This window comes from Oncorhynchus gorbuscha, linkage group LG09 (assembly GCF_021184085.1).
Source record: "Oncorhynchus gorbuscha isolate QuinsamMale2020 ecotype Even-year linkage group LG09, OgorEven_v1.0, whole genome shotgun sequence".
Taxonomy (NCBI): Eukaryota; Metazoa; Chordata; class Actinopteri; order Salmoniformes; family Salmonidae; genus Oncorhynchus; species Oncorhynchus gorbuscha.
The window spans coordinates 67,155,440-67,177,936 of NC_060181.1; the positions used below are offsets into that span (position 1 = coordinate 67,155,440).

The window sequence follows — 22,497 nt, forward strand, 5'->3', positions numbered from 1 at the left end:
GTCAACAGTGTTTGACTGCTGTTATAAAGTGACTTGTGATCTGTGTTTTGGAGCAGGTGACATGATAGTAGTCTGTACCATGGCTCAGTGGAATTTCGTTTGTTGTAAATGGTTGTTTTGTGTGTGTGGAGTATATCTCACCTGACCTTTCTTTTTTCATCTGTACCATCCTTGTTATTGTTGTGAAAAATTGAAAGAAATGTCAGGTTTTTGGTTGTTGTGAAATGCTGAAACTTTTTCTATTTGTGATTTTGAATCTCTCTTCATGACCCATGGTTGGAAAGTGAGGTATCTTTACTTTGTGTATTTTGTTCTGTAGGCTTTCATTTATTTATTTTTTATTTCACCTTTATTTAACCAGGTAGGCAAGTTGAGAACAAGTTCTCATTTACAATTGCGACCTGGCCAAGATAAAGCAAAGCAGTTCGACAGATACAACGACAGAGAGTTACACATGGAGTAAAACAAACATACAGTCAATAATACAGTATAAACAAGTCTATATACAATGTGAGCAAATGAGGTGAGAAGGGAGGTAAAGGCAAAAAAGGCCATGGTGGCAAAGTAAATACAATATAGCAAGTAAAACACTGGAATGGTAGTTTTGCAATGGAAGAATGTGCAAAGTAGACATAAAAATAATGGGGTGCAAAGGAGCAAAATAAATAAATAAATTAAATACAGTTGGGAAAGAGGTAGTTGTTTGGGCTAAATTATAGGTGGGCTATGTACAGGTGCAGTAATCTGTAAGATGCTCTGACAGTTGGTGCTTAAAGCTAGTGAGGGAGATAAGTGTTTACAGTTTCAGAGATTTTTGCAGTTCGTTCCAGTCACTGGCAGCAGAGAACTGGAAGGAGAGGCGGCCAAAGAAAGAATTGGTTTTGGGGGTGACCAGAGAGATATACCTGCTGGAGCGTGTGCTACAGGTGGGAGATGCTATGGTGACCAGCGAGCTGAGATAAGGGGGACTTTACCTAGCAGGGTCTTGTAGATGACATGGAGCCAGTGGGTTTGGCGACGAGTATGAAGCGAGGGCCAGCCAACGAGAGCGTACAGGTCGCAATGGTGGGTAGTATATGGGGCTTTGGTGACAAAACGGATTGCACTGTGATAGACTGCATCCAATTTGTTGAGTAGGGTATTGGAGGCTATTTTGTAAATGACATCGCCAAAGTCGAGGATTGGTAGGATGGTCAGTTTTACAAGGGTATGTTTGGCAGCATGAGTGAAGGATGCTTTGTTGCGAAATAGGAAGCCAATTCTAGATTTAACTTTGGATTGGAGATGTTTGATATGGGTCTGGAAGGAGAGTTTACAGTCTAACCAGACACCTAAGTATTTGTAGTTGTCCACGTATTCTAAGTCAGAGCCGTCCAGAGTAGTGATGTTGGACAGGCGGGTAGGTGCAGGTAGCGATCGGTTGAAGAGCATGGATTTAGTTTTACTTGTATTTAAGAGCAATTGGAGGCCACGGAAGGAGAGTTGTATGGCATTGAAGCTTGCCTGGAGGGTTGTTAACACAGTGTCCAAACAAGGCTTAATCCTCAATGCTCAATGTCTGCTTCTGTAAAGACAACTGTTTGCAAATGAATGAGTCCACTGCCTACCTATCTTGCTTTATCTTTCCTGAAATCATCTTTCCCCCTTATCTGTCTTCTAGGAATGAATGGGAAGAGCATCCTGACAGCAATGGGCCGGCACACACCAGAGCATTCCATTGTGATGGCCACATGTTCAGGTGCCGTGTCTACCTCTCCCTGCTCCTCCCGGTCCTCCTCACAGCACTCTGGGACAGGGGCCCACACACCCGGGGGTTCCTACCACTCACCTGCCTGCACCCAAGCCAAACTCTTCACAGGTAGCAGTAGTAATGCTCTGACCCCCACCCCAGCCAAGTCCCCTGCCTCCCCTCGCCTCTCCCCAGGTAAATACCTTGTTCAGGTGCTGTAGGCAATTACACTGTTTTCCTGGGAAAGTTGTGACGCATGCTGTATTAGACTATGGTATTGCCGTAAACAATGACTTCCAATGACATCAATGTCAGAGAAATGTTGTGCCTGGAACATTACTAATGCCACAGCACTAAAATACACTACATGACCAAAGGAATGTGGACACCTGCTCCTCAAATATCTCATTCCAGAATCATTAATATGGAGTTGGTACCCCCTATGCTGCTATAACAGCCTCCACTCTTCTGAGAAGGCTTTCCACTAGCCGAATCTGTCATGCAGGTGAAAGAGGACCCAAAAGCGACTTAACAGAAACAGAGTTTATTTAAGTCCAAACAGGGAATAACAGAAATCCTCTAGTCTGTAGAGGGGAATAACTGGAGAAGCGGCCACAGACTGCAGGTCGCTTCGGGTAGGCGCAGGCCGTAGTAGACAGAGACACCTGCTCACACGCAGCATCTGATGAAGGCAAAAAACACGACAGGACAGGGCGATACAATATCACAGCAAAAACACGACAGGACAGGGCGAAACGCAATCACAGCATGGTGAATACTAAACAAGGAACCGACGGGACAGGAACGGAACACAAAGGAATAAATAGGGACTCTAATCAGGGGAAAGGATCGGGAACAGGTGTGGGAAGACTAAATGATGATTAGGGGAATAGGAACAGCTGGGAGCAGGAACGGAACGATTTGATAAGACCAGCAGAGACTGGGGAGCACAGGGACAAGACATGATAATAAATGACAAACATGACAGTACCCCCCCACTCACCGCGCCTCCTGGCGCACTAGCCCGGCAACGGAGGAAATCATCGATGAGTGAACGGTCCAGCACGTCCCGAGACGGAACCCAACTGGACCGCCCTCCCAATCCACTAAGTATTGGTGACCCCGTGAGACATGTCCATGATCTATGTACAAATGGTGCAGCTCGACAAGGACGGGAGGGGGGAGGGAAGACGAACGGGGTGCGAAGAAAGGGCTTAACACAGGAGACATGGAAGAGGATGGACACAGATGCGCGGAAGAAGCAGTGCACAGCGATTGACCCTGGGAGACACGGAACGGACCAATGAACCCTCAACTCCTTCGTAAGAGGAAGGTTGCGAGAAAGCCACACTCTCTGGCCGCAACAATACCTTGGACTCTTAATCCTGCGTTTATTGGCATCTCACCGGTGCCCTGTAACGGCAAAGTGCAGACCTCACCCTCCTCCAGGTGCGCTCACAACGTTGGACAAACGCTTGAGCGGAGGGAACGCTGGACTCGGCAGCTGGGATGAGAACAGCTGGTAACCCAGACTACTCACTCCTCCAGGTGCAAGGGAGGAACTCGAACAGAGAACAGAGGCTGGTGGCCAGAGGAGGAGATGGGGGAGCTGTTCTGCCCAAGACGCAGGGTTTCTGAAAGAAAGGCTGCGTAGCAGGAAACATGAAACCGGAAGAGAGACTTCAAACGACAGAACTCCCTCCAAAACTGAGCTCTCTGTCCACGGCGTCTAACGGGAGGCCGGTTCTGAATACATTCTCAATCTACCCGTCGTTCTATGCGGATGGCAGAATCACAGTCTTCCCCGCATCAAAGGCAATGTCCACATCTGAAGGAACCTCCCGGGCAGTCCGAGAATGTCACGCTCATCCTGGCGAATAACCACTCGCGGGATGACCAGCTAGTCCCACTGAAGAACAGCCAGAAAACAGGAGCGAAAAGGAGGTTAGGACAAGCGGCTGTGCGTTGCCAACTCACAATTCCCCAGACTGTTAACCCGCAGCAAGAAGTCCCTCGGGATCAGAAACTCAATAGAATAATCCGTTATGGACCGTTCACCTTGGCATAAGGAAGCCAGGGCCCTTAAGAAGCCTCCCTGTCCACCAAAGGAACGGTCGCCCCTCCAAAACTGAACGGATCAAAACCCCACATCATAGTTGCGCTCAGATCATCTCCTCTTTAAAGTTCTGGAATTTGTTAGAGCAATCAGCCCTTGCCTCCCAGATAGCTGTGCCCCATTCTCGAGCCCGGCCAGTAAGGGGCCAGTGAAATCCATCTGAATGCGTAAGCAACCCGAGCTCTCTCTAGAGTAAGTGTTGGGTTGGAGAGAGAACACAATCTCACACTGCGTGAGAAAGGAGCGGCACCCAGTGGGCTGCCCGGAGTAGCAAGGTGGGTTATTAACCCTAGGTTCTGGAGGCTCGGCAGGCCAGGAAGTAACAGGTGGCTCCCTGCACGAGACGGGGAAGCGGACTCTGGAACTGTCCAGAGGGTCGGAAACCCTGAACCCCGCGGCCAGGTTCTCCGGCGTCACGGCATGGCGACAGCTACCTCGAGGAGGAGCCCCGGAAGGAGATCAACAATCATACGACCGGTGAGGAGGAAGGGAGTTGCTCGTGGACCGACTGAAGACCGTGCGCAGATCATGATATTCCTCCGGCACTCCTGTCAAATCGCATGGTTCCTCCTGAGAAGTAGGGACAGAAGAAACGAGGGATGGCAGACATTAAACACTTCACATGACAAGAAACGTTCCAGGATAGGATAGAATTACTAGACCAATTAATAGAAGGATTATGACATACTAGCCAGGGATCCAAAACAACAGGTTCCTGAACGGAAAATCAAAAAGAAATAGTCTCACTGTGGTTACCAGATACTGTGAGGGTTAAAGGTAGTGTCTCAAATCTGAACTGGGAAGATGACTACCATCTAAGGCGAACATGGGCGTAAACTCTCTGAAAGGAATGTCATGTTTCCGAACCCATGCTTCGTCCATGAAACAACCCTCAGCCCCAGAATCAAGGCACTTTATCCAGCGTAGGTGGACCACAAAGTACAGGACTTTGATGGAGAGACTTGAGAAATGTAGCCCTCCGCTTACAGATGAGCTCTCTTTACTGGACATGAATTAACAAAATGTCCAGCAACTCCGCAATAGGGCAATAACGGTTGGTGATCCTCCGTTCCCTCTCCTTACAGACCCTCCCAGCTGCATGGGCTCAGTCTCAAAGCCAGAGGAGGGAGATGGTTGCGATGCGGAGCAGGGAAACACCGTTGATGCGAGCTCTCTTCCACGAGCCCGGTGAGGCCGAAGATCTACCCGTCGTTCTATGCGGATGGCGAGAGCAATCAACATCTGAAGGAACTCCCGGGAGAGAATCTCATCCTTAACCACTGCAGTCCCTCCAGAAAACGAGCGAGCAGCGCCGGCTCGTTCCACTCACTAGAGGCAGCAAAAAACTCAATAGAATAATCCGTTATGGACCGTTCACCTTGGCATAAGACCAGCGGCAATGGGCAGCATGGTGAATAAAACAAGGAACCGCTGTGCCCCATTCTCGGGACAGGAACTGAGCTCTTTCACAAAGGAATAAATAGGGACGGCAATCAGGGAAAGGGTGGGTTATTAACCCTAGGTTCTGGATCGGGCCAGGAAGTAACAGGTGGCACGAGAAGACTCTGGAACTGTCCAGAGAGGTCGGAAACCTGAGCGGCCAGGTTCTCCACGGCATGGCGAGCAGCAGACAATTCCTGCTCGTGTCTGCCGAGCATGGCTCCTTGGATCTCGGGGCAGTGTAACGAGAAGTCGCTGGGTCCATTCCTTGGTCGGTTCCTTCTGTCATGCAGGTGAAAGAGGAAAAGAGCGACTTAACAGAAACAGAGTTTATTTAAGTCCAAACAGGGAATAACAGAAATCCTCTAGTCTGTAGAGGGGAATAACTGGAGAAGCGGCCACAGACTGCAGGTCGAAAGGCGCAGGCCGTAGTAGACAGAGACACCTGCTCACACGCAGCATCTGATGAAGGCAAAAACACGACAGGACAGGGCGATACAATATCACAGCAAAAACACGACAGGACAGGGCGAAACGCAATCACAGCATGGTGAATACTAAACAAGGAACCGACGGGACAGGAGGAACACAAAGGAATAAATAGGGACTCTAATCAGGGAAAGGATCGAACAGGTGTGGGAAGACTAAATGATGATTAAATAGGAACAGCTGGGAGCAGAATCGATACGAGAGAGTGAGAGGGGAGGGGGAGAGAGGGATAGAAAGCAAAGAACCCAATAAGACCAGCAGAGGGAAACGAACAGAGTTCAAGACATGATAAAAATCCCAAAGGTGTACGCAGTCAGAATTAATCCCAAAGGTGTTCGATGGTGTTGAGGTCAGGGCTCCATTTAGGCCAGTCAAGTTCTTTGACACCAATCTCAACAAACCATTTTTGTATTGACCTCACTTTATGAACGGGGGCATTGGCATGCTGAAACAGGAAAGAGCTTTCCTCAAATTGTTTCAAGTTGGAAGCACAGAATCGTCTAGATTTATCTTCACTGGAACTAAGGAGCTGAGCACGAACCATGAAAAACAGCCCAGACCATTATACCTCCTCCACCAAACTTTACAATTGGCACTATGCATTCAGGCAGGTAGGGTTCTCCTGGCATCTGCCAAACCCAGATTTGTCTGTTGGACTGCCAGATGGTGAAGTGTGATTCATTACTCCAGAGAACGCGTTTCCACTGCTCCAGAGTCTAAAGGCGACAAGCTTTACACTGCTCAAGCCAACACTTGGCATTGTGCATGGTGATCTTAGGCTTGTATGCGGCTGCTCAGCCATGGAAACACATTTCATGAAGCTCTCGAACATTCCCGTTCAGCACTCGGGGGACCCATTCTGTGAGCTTGTGTGGACAACTACTTTGCGGCTGAGGAGTTGTTACACCTAAACGTTTCTACTTCACAATAACAGTACTTACAGTTGACCGGGGCAACACTAGCAGGGCAGCAATTTGACAAACTGACGTATTGGAAAGGTGGCATCCTATGACAATGAATGTCACTGAGCTCTTCAGTAAGGACATTCTACTGCCAATGTTTGTTTATGGAGATTGCATGACTGTGTGCTCAATTTTATACACCTGTCAGCTACGGATGTTGCTGATATAGCCGAATCCACTCATTTGAAGTGTTGCCCACATACTTTTGTACTGATTATCACTCATAGCAAGGCATTTTAGCTAGCAGTTTTATAAAGTGTGCTGGTTAATATTGTCTGAGCTGTGACCATTGGTTTCTGTTAGTTCAATACTTTGCATGGCAATGTAGGGCATGTATATTGGTAGCTACCTAAGCTTTACCAGCTTTACACAGGCTATGGTATTTATTGGATTTGATTTATGTGCCTATCACATCATATCACCATGTCTATATCGCCATGCCATATCACATTTCAATCTGCAATGTTGCTTAGTCATGCTCATGGTCATTGCTGTATGACATCCCCATCATCCATTGATCTCTTGTTACATTACATCCATAGAGAGGATCAGAGCGGAGAAGAGGAGGAGTCCATCACCCCAGAAGGGCTCCCCTTTACTCTCCCCCCAGGTGGTGTTTCTGAAGGACATTGTGTGTTACCTGTCCCTGCTGGAGAGGGGCACACCAGAGGACAAGTTGGAATGTGAGTTATAGGGGTTGGTTGGAGGCAAGTTTGTAATGACTTGTGGTTGAAAGACCAAGAGGGTCATGTGGAGTCAAAAGGTCTGTCCCTAAACCACGCAGAAAGACATCCTACCATAATTTGCGAGGATTAGTCTAATTAATTAATTCAGGTAATACACTCAAAAGAAATCCTGGGTTTTAAACAACCCAATGTTGGTTATTTGGTAAGCCAGCGCTGGGTAAATATTGGACAGAACACATGCTGGGTGATTTTGACCCAGCCAGTTAGGTTGCGTGAATAACACAACAGGTTGGGTTTTCAGTTGGGTTTTAATTCACTTTCATACTGGGTTGATCCAACAGCTGGGTCTTTTTTTAATGGAATGGGTTATTTTTCAGGAGGCGTGGCCTATTAGGGGCGTGGCCTTCAGATCGTTTTATGGGGCTACATGTGAGTGTAAATGTAATTCCTGCTCAGGTTGTTTGTACACTGCAAATTAATATTTTTGCATATTACATATTTTAGAATAAAATTACAACATTGGGATATGCATACGCTCTTGAGGAACTCATACGTGTAAGCCTCATTAAAGCTACAAAAGTGTCAGTGTTCAACTTTATCATGTGATAACAATACAACAGACAGATAAACCAGAATGACATTTACTCTTGCGGATGACCAAAAATAACTATCTGAAAGCTACGCCCTACTAAGCCACACCTCCAGTCTTCTGATCTGACCCACTGGGTCATATTTCAATAACCCAGCATCAACAACCCAACCTCACTCTTTTTAAAGAAAACCACCCAACTAAGTGACCAAATGCCTGCAAACCAGCAGTTGGGTCATCCAAAAAAACAAACATTTTTTAGATCATACATTTAATTATTTAAGCTAATAATGTTTACAGCCATATTTATGTGGCCAAATACAGTCGAGCTCTCTCACACACACACACACACACACACACACACACACACACACACACACACACACACACACACACACACACACACACACACACACACACACACACACACACACACACACACACACACACACACACACACACACACACACACACACACAAAGATGCTGTATATAAGCAGAAGGAACAGGTCCCCAGCTATGATGACAGGTGGCAGGTGGACTCTACACAAGCACAGTGGCACAGCAGCTTGCTACAATAGGCTCACTATGACCCTGTATGGGCATTCAGATCTAGAGCTCCGGTTCCGTTTGACCATCCTAATTTATCTTATTCAAAAGCAATTTCAATGGAAATTCTCAATTTAGAATTTAGTCCAGGCCTTGGCTTAATCTGTGTCCAGGAAACCAACCAATAACAGTTTTGTAGAGCTGTATTTGTCAAATTGCAGAGTGTGATGGGCCTAACCAATGGGTGACTGGACTGGATGGATGGCTTTGAAGTATGTCCCAGTGCTGCAGAATGGGGTGAGGGTTGACCGGGGGAGGTAGGGGTGAGGGTTGACAGGGGGAGATAGGGGTGAGGGTTGAGAGGGGGGGATAGAGGTGAGGGTTGAGAGGGGGAGATAGGGGGGACACCCACTTTTCCCCAGATCACACTTTGATGTTCCCGAAAGGGAACAGGGATTCACACACACACACACACACACACACACACACACACACACACACACACACACACACACACACACACACACACACACACACACACACACACACACACACACACACACACACACACACACACACACACACACACACACACACACCTGCAGTGGCCTCAACACTCAGCAGTACAGTGTAAGTGAGTGACTGGTTGCTAGCAGTAAATCAGGAGCAGGGCTCCACTGGGGATTATCTCAGCACCTGTCCTTGTTAGCCCCTTGACATCCTAAGCCGTGGTGTGTCTAATAGACTTCTTTAGCATCGGGAGCTATATCTGCACGCCCTGACACAGCTAATCTCAGCTAACCGATTCCGACATCTCAACAACACAGAAGTACATGTCACGCTCTATTACCTCCCCCTGCTTCAACACAGGAGTGGTGTCGTGTAGCACTCTAATATTTCCCCTGCTCTCCAGAGGGGGGTCTGACTGGGGATGTTAGCGGTGCTAACAAGAACTCATTATAGCTGAATCATGGGGTCTCTTTTCTCTCAATCCCCTCTAGTCATGTTCCGGCTGTACGACACAGATGGCAATGGAGTACTGGACAGCTCGGTAAGTCTGGCCCTCTCTCCTCTTTTCTCATCTCCTCTTCTCTCCCCTTTCTAGTCCAATTACATACCAACCTTCCCACTGGGCACACCACGTAATTTCAACGCGGTTAATATTTGGTTGAGATGTTGATCAATGAGATTACAACCTTTATTCACCCAGTCAAGAAGAGCCAAAAGTTAGTTGAATTTCAAATGTGTTATCACTAGGCTTCATCCTGATCAGACAGGTTTATTTTACATGGACGATACATTAGAGATAATATACGACAACTACTAGAAATAATAGAACATCATGAAACATCTAAGAAGCCATGCCTGGTATTTATAGCGGATTTTGATGAAATAAGACTCGATTCTAGTTATAAATACCTGGATTTTTTTTCAATTACAATGAGTCTCTTATAAAATAGGAAAAAGTTATGTATAGCAACCCCAGGGGTAAAATAGTCAATAGCAGTTACTTCTCAGAGAGTTTTGATTTGTCAAGGAGTTAAACATGGGTGTCCACTGTCACCATATATATTCATTGTGGCCATTGAAATGCAAGCTATCAGATCAAATAACAACATTAGAGGATTAGAAATCCAAGGCTTAAAAACAAAGGTGTCCATTTATGCTGATGACTCAAGTTTTATCTTAAGTCCGAAAGCTATATTCCTGCAATGTCTCATTGAAGATCTATATAACTTCTGGACTCTCTGGACTAAAACCTAATTATGGTAAGTGTACAATATTACGTATTGGATCTTTAAAAAATACACATTTTACATGACTTTGCAGTTTACCTATAAAATGGGCTGACGGTGAAGTAGACATACTTGGTATTCATATCACTAAAGACATAAATGAACTGTCCACAATCAATTTCAATAGAAAACAAGTAAAAATGGACAAGATCCTGCAACCATGGAGAGGTAAAAGCCTGTTTATTTATGAAGAAATTACACTGATTAACTCCTTAGTCATATCTCAGTTTACTCACTTACTTATGGCCCTGCCTACTTATGATTATTCGTTTTTCAAATCATATGAGCAAAAAATATTTTGCTTTATCTGGGATGCTAAACCAGACAAGATTAAACGTGCATAACCACATAATGAAAATGAACTGGGTAGGTTGAGATGATTAAATATTAAAACACTAAACCTCTCTAAAAGTTTCACTTATACAAAAGTTTTAATTGAACCATAAATGGTTCTCAAGTAGATTATTGAGAAAAGCTCATTCATTGTTTAAAAATGGCTTTTTGTGCAGATTCCCATGTCTCATTTTTGATTAATTGAAAATGAAACCTTTTTCAAAGTCTCTCTCTTTTCCAAACCAGCATTGCAGAGCTGGTTGCAATTTCAATTTCATCTCCCTGAAAAATAGAACAAATGTTACAACAAATACTATGTCTGAACTCAAATGTGCTGGTTGATAAAATACCTGTATTTAAGGAAAAGATGTTTGAAAATGGAATAACAAAAAAATATATATTGTACATTGGAACGGTAGAGTAATGTCATTCATGCAGTTATCTTTATTGTTGGAAAGGTCTGCTCAATCCAAGATTACAACCAATTGATTACAGCATTACCTAAAAAATGGAGGAGGCAGGTGGCAGCGGGAGGAATAAAAATAGCATAAATAGGAAAGTATACCAGTTTCATTTGAGGACCAGGATGTTGCCAGCTGTGCCATGCAGATTACAAAATAATTGAGAAGAGATTTGATGGACCAATTCTATGGTAGAGCATGTATATATAAAACGAAGCAAGATTCAAGAATTCATTCTTTCATCTTAAATTATAAATCTTTATCTCGCAATCTGTGGATTCCATTCGATTAGATAGATAGAAATTGTATGTTAAACATCACAGCATAGTTGAAAGCTATATGATGCATAGAAATCCGAAGAGGGTGGTCAACAGAGATAGGTGGGAAGGACTAAGGGAAGCTGAGGGTTGGGATGCGGAATTGGTTTATTCTGAATCATTTTTTGAGGGCGGGGGGTCTCGGATGGCTGAGGGGCAGCTCTCTAGGAACTGGGGGGGGGTGATCTTGGAGGGCTGGTGGCCTGGCAGTTGGGAGCTTGGGCCTGTGACTAATAGTTCACTGAGATCTGTCTACATGCCCTTGAGCAGGGCGTTGACCCTGGTTGCTTCTGTGGGTCGCCCTGGATGTTAGTCTGTTAGATGACTGAATTTAATGTAAATGCTCAGTGGCTTCACTGCAAGTTACATCATATGTTTTAATATTTAATACATATTTTACAAAAAATGTAAACAAACTGGAATTAAAGCTACACAGATGGAACTATCAAAGCAGAATATACATCTTCAAATGTTGATATTCTGTTGCTTTGACAACCAAACACAATGCAATGTAACTAAATATCATTACATTTGAAATCAACCAGAGCTTGAAACCCTAGACCTTAAGAAAATAGTCACACATCTTGACTTTAACATTTTGTTCTGTAACAGCCTGAATAAAAAATGGATTACATTTAGATTCTGTCTCACTGGCCTACACATAATGCCCCATAATGTCGAAGTGGAATTATGTTTGAGGAAATTTCACAAATTAATACAAAATTCAAAGCTGAAATATCTTCAGTCAATAAGTATTATTACCCCTTTGTTCGGGCAAGCCTAAATAAGTTCAGGATAAAACATTATTGCTTAACAAGTCACATAAGTTGCATTGACTCACTGTGTGCAATAATAGTATTTTTGAATGACCTCATCTCTGTACCCCACATATACAATTATCTGTAAGGTCCCTCAGTTGAGCAGTGAATTTCAAACACAGATGCAACCACAAAGACCAGGGAGGTGTTCCAGTGCCTTGCAAAGAAGGGCATCTATTAGTAGAAGGGTACAAATCTGACATTGAAGTTATTAAATACACTTTGTATGTTGTCTCAATACACCAAGTCACAACAAAGATACAGGCGTCATGTCACAGTCGTTGTATGGATTGTTATATTTTATTAAACGAATGCAACACTGAACAAAACTATACAAAATAACAAAACGAACCGTGAAGCAGTATGACTAGTGTGAACAGGCAACTAAACATAGAATAATAACCCACAAAACCAAAATGGAAAATGGCAACCTAAATAGGATCCCCAATCAGAGACAACAAAAAACAGCTGCCTCTGATTGGGAACCAATTCAGGCCACCATATAGCTACATATACCTAGACATACTAAAACCCCATAGAATTACAAAAACCCTAGACAGGTCAAAAACTAAACCAACCACCCTTGTCACCCCCTGACCTAACCAAAATAATAAATATAAAAAGATAACTAAGGTCAGGGTGTGACAGTACCCCCCCTCCCAAAGGTGCAGACTCCCGGCCACAAACCTTAACCTATATGGGAGGGTCTGGGTGGGCATCTAACCTCGGTGGCGGCTCTGGTTCTGGACGCCGCCCCCCTTCTTTACACTGAGTCTGCTCTTGTAGCACTGACCTGTGGATCATCGTCGGTGGCTCTGAACTGGGGACAGTCGCTGGAGATCCCGAGCTGGGGACTGTCGCTGGAGACCCCGAGCTGGGGACCGTCGCTGGAGACCCCGAGCTGGGGACTGTCGCTGGAGACCCCGAGCTGGGGACCGTCGCTGGAGACCCCGAGCTGGGGACCGTCGCTGGAGACCCCGAGCTGGGGACCGTCGCTGGAGACCCCGAGCTGGGGACCGTCGCTGGAGACCCCGAGCTGGGGACCGTCGCTGGAGACCCCGAGCTGGGGACCGTCGCTGGAGACCCCGAGCTGGGGACCGTCGCTGGAGACCCCGGACTGTGGCCCGTCATTGGAGGCTCCGGACTGTGGCCCGTCGTTGGAGGCTCCGAACTGTGGTCCGTCGTTGGAGGTTCCGGGCTGTGGTCCGTCATTGGAGGTTCCGGACTGTGGTCCGTCATTGGAGGTTCCGGACTGTGGTCCGTCGTTGGAGGTTCCGGGCTGTGGTCCGTCATTGGAGGTTCCGGACTGTGGTCCGTCGTTGGAGGTTCAGGACTGTGGCCCGTAGTTGGAGGTTCCGGACTGTGGCCCGTCGACTGTGGTCCGTCGTTGGAGGTTCCGGACTGTGGTCCGTCACCGGACGCTCTGGACTGGGTACTGTCGTCAGACGCTCTGGACTGGGTACTGTCGCCGGACGCTCTGGACTGCCGAGGCGCAGGCCTGGTGTGTGGTGCCAGCACTGGTGGTACTGGGCTGGTGACACGCACCTCAGGGTGAGTGCGGGGAGGAGGAACAGGGCATACTGGTCCCTGGAGGCGCACTGGAGGCCTGGTGTGTTGTGCCGGAACTGGTGGTACCTTGCTGGTGACACACACGTCAGGGCGAGTGCGGGGAGCAGTCACAGGACGTACTGGACTGTGGAGGCGCACTGGAGGTCTGGAGTGTAGAGCTGACACAACCCATCCTGGCTGGATGTTTATTTTCGCCCCGCAAATGCAGGGTGCTGCCACAGGACGCACTGGGCTGTGCAGACTCACCGGAGACACAGTACGCAGAGCCGGCGCCGAAGTGGTATACTGGAGACCAGGAGTGCTGAGCCGGCACCCTCCTTCCTGGCTGGATGCCCATTCTAGCCCGGCCAATACGAGGAGCTGAAAGAGAGCGCACCGGGCTAGAATAGCGCACTAGAGACACGGTGCGCTCTACCGCATAACACGGTGCCTGACCAGTAACACGCTCCCCACAGTAAGCACGAGCACGTCTCCGACCTGACTCATGCAATCTCCTCCTGTGCCCCCCAATTTTTTTTATTGGGGCTGCCTATCGGTCTTCCATGCTAGCCGTGTATCTTCATATCGTCGCTGTTCCTCTATTCTCCGGTATTTCTCCTCGTAGTATCGCCATTCTGCTTTCGCTGTCTCTAACTCCTCCTTAGGACAGCGATACTCCCCCAGCTGTGTCCAGGGTCCTGCTCCATCTAATATCTCCTCCCAGGTCCATTTGTTATGCTGGTGAATGAGGACCCAAAAGCGACTTAACGAAAACAGAGTCTTTAATCATCTTTCAATCATCAATCAGCGAACGGTCCAGCACGTCCCGAGATGGAACCCAACTCCTCTCCTCAGGACCGTAACCCTCCCAATCCACTAAGTACTGGTGACCACGTCCCCGAGAACGCATGTCCATGATCCTACGTACCTTGTAAATAGGTGCGCCCTCGACAAGGACGGGGGGAGAGGGAAGACGAACGGGGGCGCGAAGAAAGGGCTTGACACAGGAGACATGGAAGACAGGATGGACGCGACGAAGATGTCGCGGAAGAAGCAGTCGCACAGCGACAGGATTGACGACCTGGGAGACACGGAACGGACCAATGAACCGCGGAGTCAACTTACGAGAAGCTGTCGTAAGGGGAAGGTTACGAGTGGAAAGCCACACTCTCTGGCCGCGACAATACCTAGGACTCTTAATCCTACGTTTATTGGCGGCTCTCACAGTCTGCGCCCTGTAACGGCAAAGTGCAGACCTCACCCTCCTCCAGGTGCGCTCACAACGTTGGACAAACGCCTGAGCGGAGGGAACGCTGGACTCGGCGAGCTGGGACGAGAACAGAGGAGGCTGGTAACCCAGACTACTCTGAAACGGAGATAACCCGGTAGCAGACGAAGGAAGCGAGTTGTGAGCGTATTCTGCCCAGGGGAGCTGTTCTGCCCAAGACGCAGGGTTTCTAAAAGAAAGGCTGCGTAATATGCGACCAATCGTCTGATTGGCCCTTTCTGCTTGACCGTTAGACTGGGGATGAAAACCGGAAGAGAGACTGACGGAAGCATCAATCAAACGACAGAACTCCCTCCAAAACTGTGACGTGAATTGCGGACCTCTGTCTGAAACGGCGTCTAACGGGAGGCCATGAATTCTGAACACATTCTCAATGATGATTTGTGCCGTCTCCTTAGCGGAAGGAAGCTTAGCGAGGGGAATGAAATGTGCCGCCTTAGAGAACCTATCGACAACCGTAAGAATCACAGTCTTCCCCGCAGACGAAGGCAGACCGGTAATGAAGTCTAAGGCGATGTGAGACCATGGTCGAGAAGGAATGGGAAGCGGTCTGAGACGACCGGCAGGAGGAGAGTTACCTGACTTAGTCTGCGCGCAGTCCGAACAAGCAGCCACGAAACGGCGCGTGTCACGCTCCTGAGTAGGCCACCAAAACCGCTGGCGAATAGAAGCAAGTGTACCTCGAACGCCGGGATGGCCAGCTAACTTGGCAGAGTGAGCCCACTGAAGAACAGCCAGACGAGTAGAAACAGGAACGAAAAGAAGGTTACTAGGACAAGCGCGCGGCGATGCAGTGTCAGTGAGAGCTTGCTTAACCTGTCTCTCAATTCCCCAGACAGTCAACCCGACAACACGCCCATAAGGAAGAATCCCCTCGGGATCGGTAGAAGTCACAGAAGAACTAAAGAGACGGGATAAGGCATCAGGCTTGGTGTTCTTATTACCCGGGCGATAAGAAATCACAAACTCGAAACGAGCGAAAAACAACGCCCAACGAGCTTGACGTGCATTAAGTCGTTTGGCAGAACGGATGTACTCAAGGTTCTTATGGTCAGTCCAAACGACAAAAGGAACGGTCGCCCCCTCCAACCACTGTCGCCATTCGCCTAGGGCTAAGCGGATGGCGAGCAGTTCGCGGTTACCCACATCATAGTTGCGTTCCGATGGCGACAGGCGATGAGAAAAATAAGCGCAAGGATGGACCTTATCGTCAGACTGGAAGCGCTGGGATAGAATGGCTCCCACGCCCACCTCTGAAGCGTCAACCTCGACAATGAATTGTTTAGTGACGTCAGGAGTAACGAGAATAGGAGCGGACGTAAAACGCTTCTTGAGGAGATCAAAAGCTCCCTGGGCGGAACCGGACCACTTAAAGCACGTCTTGACAGAAGTAAGAGCTGTGAGAGGGGCAGTAACTTGACCGAAATTACGAATGAAACGCCGATAGAAATTAGCGAAACACTAATTAGAAAGCGCTAGAAAGCGCTGCAACTCGACACGTGACCTTGGAACGGGCCAATCACTGACAGCCTGGACCTTAGCGGGATCCATCTGAATGCCTTCAGCGGAAATAACAGAACCGAGAAATGTGACAGAGGAGACATGAAAGGCGCACTTCTCAGCCTTCACGTAGAGACAATTCTCTAAAAGGCGTTGGAGTACACGTCGAACGTGCTGAACATGAATCTCGAGTGACGGTGAAAAAATCAGGATATCGTCAAGGTAGACAAAAACAAAGATGTTCAGCATGTCTCTCAGTACATCATTAACTAATGCCTGAAAAACAGCTGGAGCATTAGCGAGACCAAACGGCAGAACCCGGTACTCAAAATGCCCTAACGGAGTGTTAAACGCCGTTTTCCACTCGTCCCCCTCTCTGATGCGCACGAGATGGTAAGCATTACGAAGGTCCAACTTAGTAAAGAACCTGGCTCCCTGCAGAATCTCGAAGGCTGACGACATAAGGGGAAGCAGATAACGATTCTTAACCGTTATGTCATTCAGCCCTCGATAATCCACGCAGGGGCGCAGAGTACCGTCCTTCTTCTTAACAAAAAAAACCCCGCTCCGGCAGGAGAGGAAGAAGGCACTACGGTGCCGGCGTCAAGAGAAACAGACAAATAATCCTCGAGAGCCTTACGTTCGGGAGCCGACAGAGAGTATAGTCTACCCCGAGGGGGAGTGGTCCCCGGAAGGAGATCAATACTAAAATCATACGACCGGTGAGGAGGAAGGGAGTTGGCTCTGGACCGACTGAAGACCGTGCGCAGATCATGATATTCCTCCGGCACTCCTGTCAAATCACCAGGTTCCTCCGGAGAAGAGGGGACAGAAGAAACAGGAGGGATGGCAGACATTAAACACTTCACATGACAAGAAACGTTCCAGGATAGGATAGAATTACTAGACCAATTAATAGAAGGATTATGACATACTAGCCAGGGATGACCCAAAACAACAGGTGTAAAAGGTGAACGAAAAATCAAAAAGGAAATGGTCTCACTGTGGTTACCAGATACTGTGAGGGTTAAAGGTAGTGTCTCATATCTGATACTGGGGAGAAGACTACCATCTAAGGCGAACATGGGCGTGGGCTTCCCTAACTGTCTGAGAGGAATGTCATGTTTCCGAGCCCATGCTTCGTCCATAAAACAACCCTCAGCCCCAGAGTCTATCAAGGCACTGCATGAAGCAGCCGAACCGGTCCAGCGTAGATGGACCGACATGGTAGTACAGGATCTTGATGGAGAGACCTGAGTAGTAGCGCTCACCAGTAGCCCTCCGCTTACTGATGAGCTCTGGCTTTTACTGGACATGAATTGACAAAATGTCCAGCAGAACCGCAATAGAGGCAAAGGCGGTTGGTGATCCTCCGTTCCCTCTCCTTAGTCGAGATGCGAATACCTCCCAGCTGCATGGGCTCAGTCTCTGAGCCGGAGGGAGGAGATGGTTGCGATGCGGAGAGGGGGAACACCGTTAACGCAAGCTCTCTTCCACGAGCTCGGTGACGAAGATCTATCCGTCGTTCTATGCGGATGGCGAGTGCAATCAAAGAGTCCACACTGGAAGGAACCTCCCGGGAGAGAATCTCATCCTTAACCTCAGCGTGGAGTCCCTCCAGAAAACGAGCGAGCAGCGCCGGCTCGTTCCAGTCACTAGAGGCAGCAAGAGTGCGAAACTCTATAGAGTAATCCGTTATGGATCGATCACCTTGACATAGGGAAGCCAAGGCCCTAGAAGCCTCCCTACCAAAAACTGAACGATCAAAAACCCGTATCATCTCCTCTTTAAAGTTCAGATAATTGTTAGAACACTCAGCCCTTGCCTCCCAGATAGCTGTGCCCCACTCTCGAGCCCGACCAGTAAGGAGTGAAATGACGTAAGCAATCCGAGCTCTCTCTCTTGAGTATGTGTTGGGTTGGAGAGAGAACACAATATCACACTGGGTGAGAAAGGAACGGCACTCAGTGGGCTGCCCAGAATAACATGGTGGGTTATTAACCCTAGGTTCCGGAGACTCGGAAGACCAGGAAGTAGCTGGTGGCACGAGACGAAGACTCTGAAACTGTCCTGAGAGGTCGGAAACCTGAGCAGCCAGGGTCTCAACGGCATGACGAGCAGCAGACAATTCCTGCTCGTGTCTGCCGAGCATAGCTCCCTGGATCTCGACGGCAGTGTTACGAGAATCCGTAGTCGCTGGGTCCATTCTTGGTCGGATCCTTCTGTTATGCTGGTGAATGAGGACCCAAAAGCGACTTAACGAAAACAGAGTCTTTATTCCAGTATATGACAAAAGTAATAATCCTGGAAAAATCAAGAAGAAAACAAAACAGGAAAAAACTTAAATCCACTCGTAGTAACGAGGACAGACTGGAGACTCGACCATTGACTGCAGGTTGCTTCGGGAAGGCACCGACCGTAGCAGACTAAGACACCTGCTCACACGCAGCATCTGAAGGAGACAAAACACGACAGGGCGAGACAAGGACACAGAACAGCGAACATCATACAAGGATCCGACAAGGACAGAAGCGGAAAACAAGGGGAGAAATAGGGCTCTAATCAGAGGGCAAAATAGGGGACAGGTGTGAAAAGAGTAAATGAGTGAGTTAGGAGAATGAGGAACAGCTGGGAGCAGGAACGGAACGATAGAGAGAAGAGAGAGAGGGAGGGGGAGAGAGAGGGATAGAAAAAGGGAACGAACCTAATAAGACCAGCAGGGGGAAACGAACAGGAGGGAAAGCACAAGGACAAGACAATATATGACAAAACATGACACCATTTCCCCATTAAGAGCTGTTCCTTCTTTTCTCGCTGCTTGGTCCTGGTTTGGTGGGTTATTCTGTCACGGTCGTTGTATGGAGGAGACCAAACTGCAGCGTGATAAGCGTACATTCTATTTTATTAAACGAATGCAACACTGAACAAAACTATACAAAATAACAAAACAAACAGCGACTCAATATGTCTAGAAAACAAAGATAACTAAGGTCAGGGCGTGACACGTCCTTCCTAACTCAGTTGCCAAAGAGAAAGGAAACTGCTCAGGGATTTCACCAATGGCTGTGATAGGAGAAAACTGAGGATGTATCAACAACATTGTTGTTACTCCACAATACTAACCTAAATGATGGAGTGAAAAGAAGGACGCCTGTACAGAAAACAAATATTCCAAAACATGCATCCTGTTTGCAATAAGCCATTAAAATAAAACTGCAGAAAATGTGGCAAAGAAATTAACTTTATGTCCTTAATACGAAATGTTTTGTTTGGGGCAAATCCAACACAACACATCACTGAATACCAGTCTTCATTTTTTCAGGCATGTTGGTGGCTGTATGATGTTATTGGTGTGCTTGTCATCAGCAAGAACTATGGAGTTGTTTTAGGATAAGAAAGAGCAGAATAGAGTTTATCACAGGCAAGATCCTAGAGGAAAACCTGGTTCAGTCTACTTTCCTACAGACAATGGAAGATAAATTCACCTTTCAGCAGGACAGTAACCTAAAACACAAGGCCAAATATACACTGGATTTGCTTACCAAGACGACATTGAATGTTCCTGAGTGGCCTAGTTACAGTTTTGACTTAAATTGGCTTGAAAATCTATGGCAAGACTTGTCAAGCAATGATCAACAGCCAACTTGACAGAGCTTGAAGCATTTTTTAAAGAATCATTTTCAGATATTGTACAATCCAAGCTTGCAACGCTCTTAGAGACTTACCAAGAAAGACACAGCTGTAATTGCTCCCAAAGGTGATTCTAACATATGAATGAGATACTTCTGTATTTAATTTTCAATAAATGTGCTAAAAATGTGTTTTCACTTTGTTACTATCGGGTATTGTGTGTAGATGTGTGTGGGGAAAAATCTATTTAATCCATTTTGAATTCAGGCTGTAACACCACATAATGCGGAATAAGTCAAGGGGTGTGAATACTTTCTGAAAGCACTGTATTGTCTATTTGAGGTTAATCCTGGGTTTAATTGAAAAAAAATGTCATAGCTAAGCAGGGCTGGGCTAGGTTGAAACCCTGAACGGGAGACTGAATTAATAGCTGTAGATAGATCAATTCTCCTGTTTTTTTCTTCTGCTTATAGTGGATATCATGTGACGTTGTTTTAAAGGTACAAATTCAATATACAGTACCAGTCAAACGTTTGGACACTCCTACTCATTCAAGGGTTTTTATTTATTTTGACTGTTTTATACATTGTAGAATAATAGTGAAGACATCAAAACTACGAAATAACACACATGGAATCATGTAGTAACCAAAAAAGTGTTTAACAAATCTAAATGTATTTTATATTTGAGATTCTTCAAAGTAGCCACTCTTTGCCTTATGTGTGGATGAGGTCATTTATTATCAAGAAGACTACCACAATGTTGTTGTTGTTGTGGTCTAACGTTTTGCCCTCTTCCTGTGTGTGTAGGAACTGGACCGCATCATCAATCAGATGGTCCACGTGGCAGAGTACCTGGAATGGGACTCTACAGAGCTGCGACCAGTAAGAATGCACACAGCCTTATGTGTCTTGTTTTCCCTGGTCCCAACATATTGGAGCGTTGGAGTAGGTCGACCTGAACAGGCTAGCTTAACTACAGTGACAAGGAAATAACGGAATGTTACAGTATTACAATTTGGCAAGACTTTACTGGACTTTCCTCCCCGTCTCCTCCCAGATCCTGAAGGAGATGATGGAAGAGATAGACTATGACCGGGACGGAACAGTCACCCTGGAGGAGTGGATCAGGGGAGGCCTCACCACCATCCCTCTGCTGGTCCTGCTGGGCATGGAGACGGTGAGGCACTTTGTGTGTGTGTGTGTAATATGATATGATAATGGATGCCATTTAGCAGATGTTTTTATCTAAAGCAACTTGCAGTACAGTGAGTGCATACATTTTAGTAAGTGTATGATCCCTGTGGGGAGAGAGAGAAAGTGTTTGTGTGTGTCTCTGTGAGTGCGTTTGGGGCGGCCGTTCCAAAAAAATCCATTCAGAAAGATCTTTTTGTGGTGATGGATTACTTTAACAACAAATGGATTAGCCCTCTTTTAAGCACTCTGGTCTATCGTGCCATTCTCTCCACTGATCTCTTGCTCACTCCCTCACTCACTCTCTCTCTCTCTCTCTCTCTCTCTCTCTCTCTCTCTCTCTCTCTCTCTCTCTCTCTCTCTCTCTCTCTCTCTCTCTCTCTCTCTCTCTGCGTAGAATGTGCAAGAGGATGGGCAGCATGTGTGGAAATTAAAGCACTTCAACAAGCCAGCCTACTGTAACTACTGCCACACCATGCTGCTGGGAGTCCGCAAGCAGGGCCTCTGCTGCTCTAGTGAGTCTGTGTGTGGCCCTCAGTTCCACTCTCTCTCTCCTTCAGTCCCTATTTCTATCCCTCGTTGGCATTCACTACTCTACTCTCTCTGTTCTGTCGCTTCCTGGGTGCCTTTCAGTTCCTCTCTCTCTTTCAACCAGATGCTTGTCTCTATTTCTCTCTGACTCTGTTATCCCATCCTCCATTCTGTGAATAACAAACCTGATTGCGTGACTAATTAAGGATCTATTAGCAAGGCAAATGTTATGTTATCGCTGGGTCATTTTATTACATGTTTCAATGAAAGGGTTGGTCTGGTGTTTGGTGTTCATCCACTGGTTAACTGTCTCTCTGTGTACCTCTGTGTTTCAGTATGCAAGTACACAGTCCATGAACGCTGTGTGTCCAAAGATATCGCTGCCTGCATCAGCACCTACGCCAAGTCCCGCAGACACACTAATGTGAGTACTATACATACAACTAAACACACACACAAACACAGACAGTAATGATATTGTCATGTGTGTCATTGCAGTATCTATTATGTGCCTATGTTTTAG

General features: G+C 46.8%; 1 protein-coding gene across 3 annotated transcripts in view; it reads left to right on the forward strand.

Annotated features, from left to right (window-relative positions):
- Positions 1–22,497, forward strand: part of LOC124043981 (diacylglycerol kinase beta) — a 170,804-nt gene that overhangs the window by 54,834 nt on the left and 93,473 nt on the right. For all 3 annotated transcript variants that reach the window (XM_046363178.1, XM_046363180.1, XM_046363179.1), the window contains 7 exons: positions 1,661–1,924; positions 7,279–7,419; positions 9,561–9,610; positions 21,060–21,134; positions 21,310–21,429; positions 21,841–21,958; positions 22,310–22,398. In XM_046363178.1, coding sequence (XP_046219134.1) covers positions 1,661–1,924; positions 7,279–7,419; positions 9,561–9,610; positions 21,060–21,134; positions 21,310–21,429; positions 21,841–21,958; positions 22,310–22,398 — 857 coding nt within the window. The remainder of the gene's footprint in view (positions 1–1,660; positions 1,925–7,278; positions 7,420–9,560; positions 9,611–21,059; positions 21,135–21,309; positions 21,430–21,840; positions 21,959–22,309; positions 22,399–22,497) is intronic.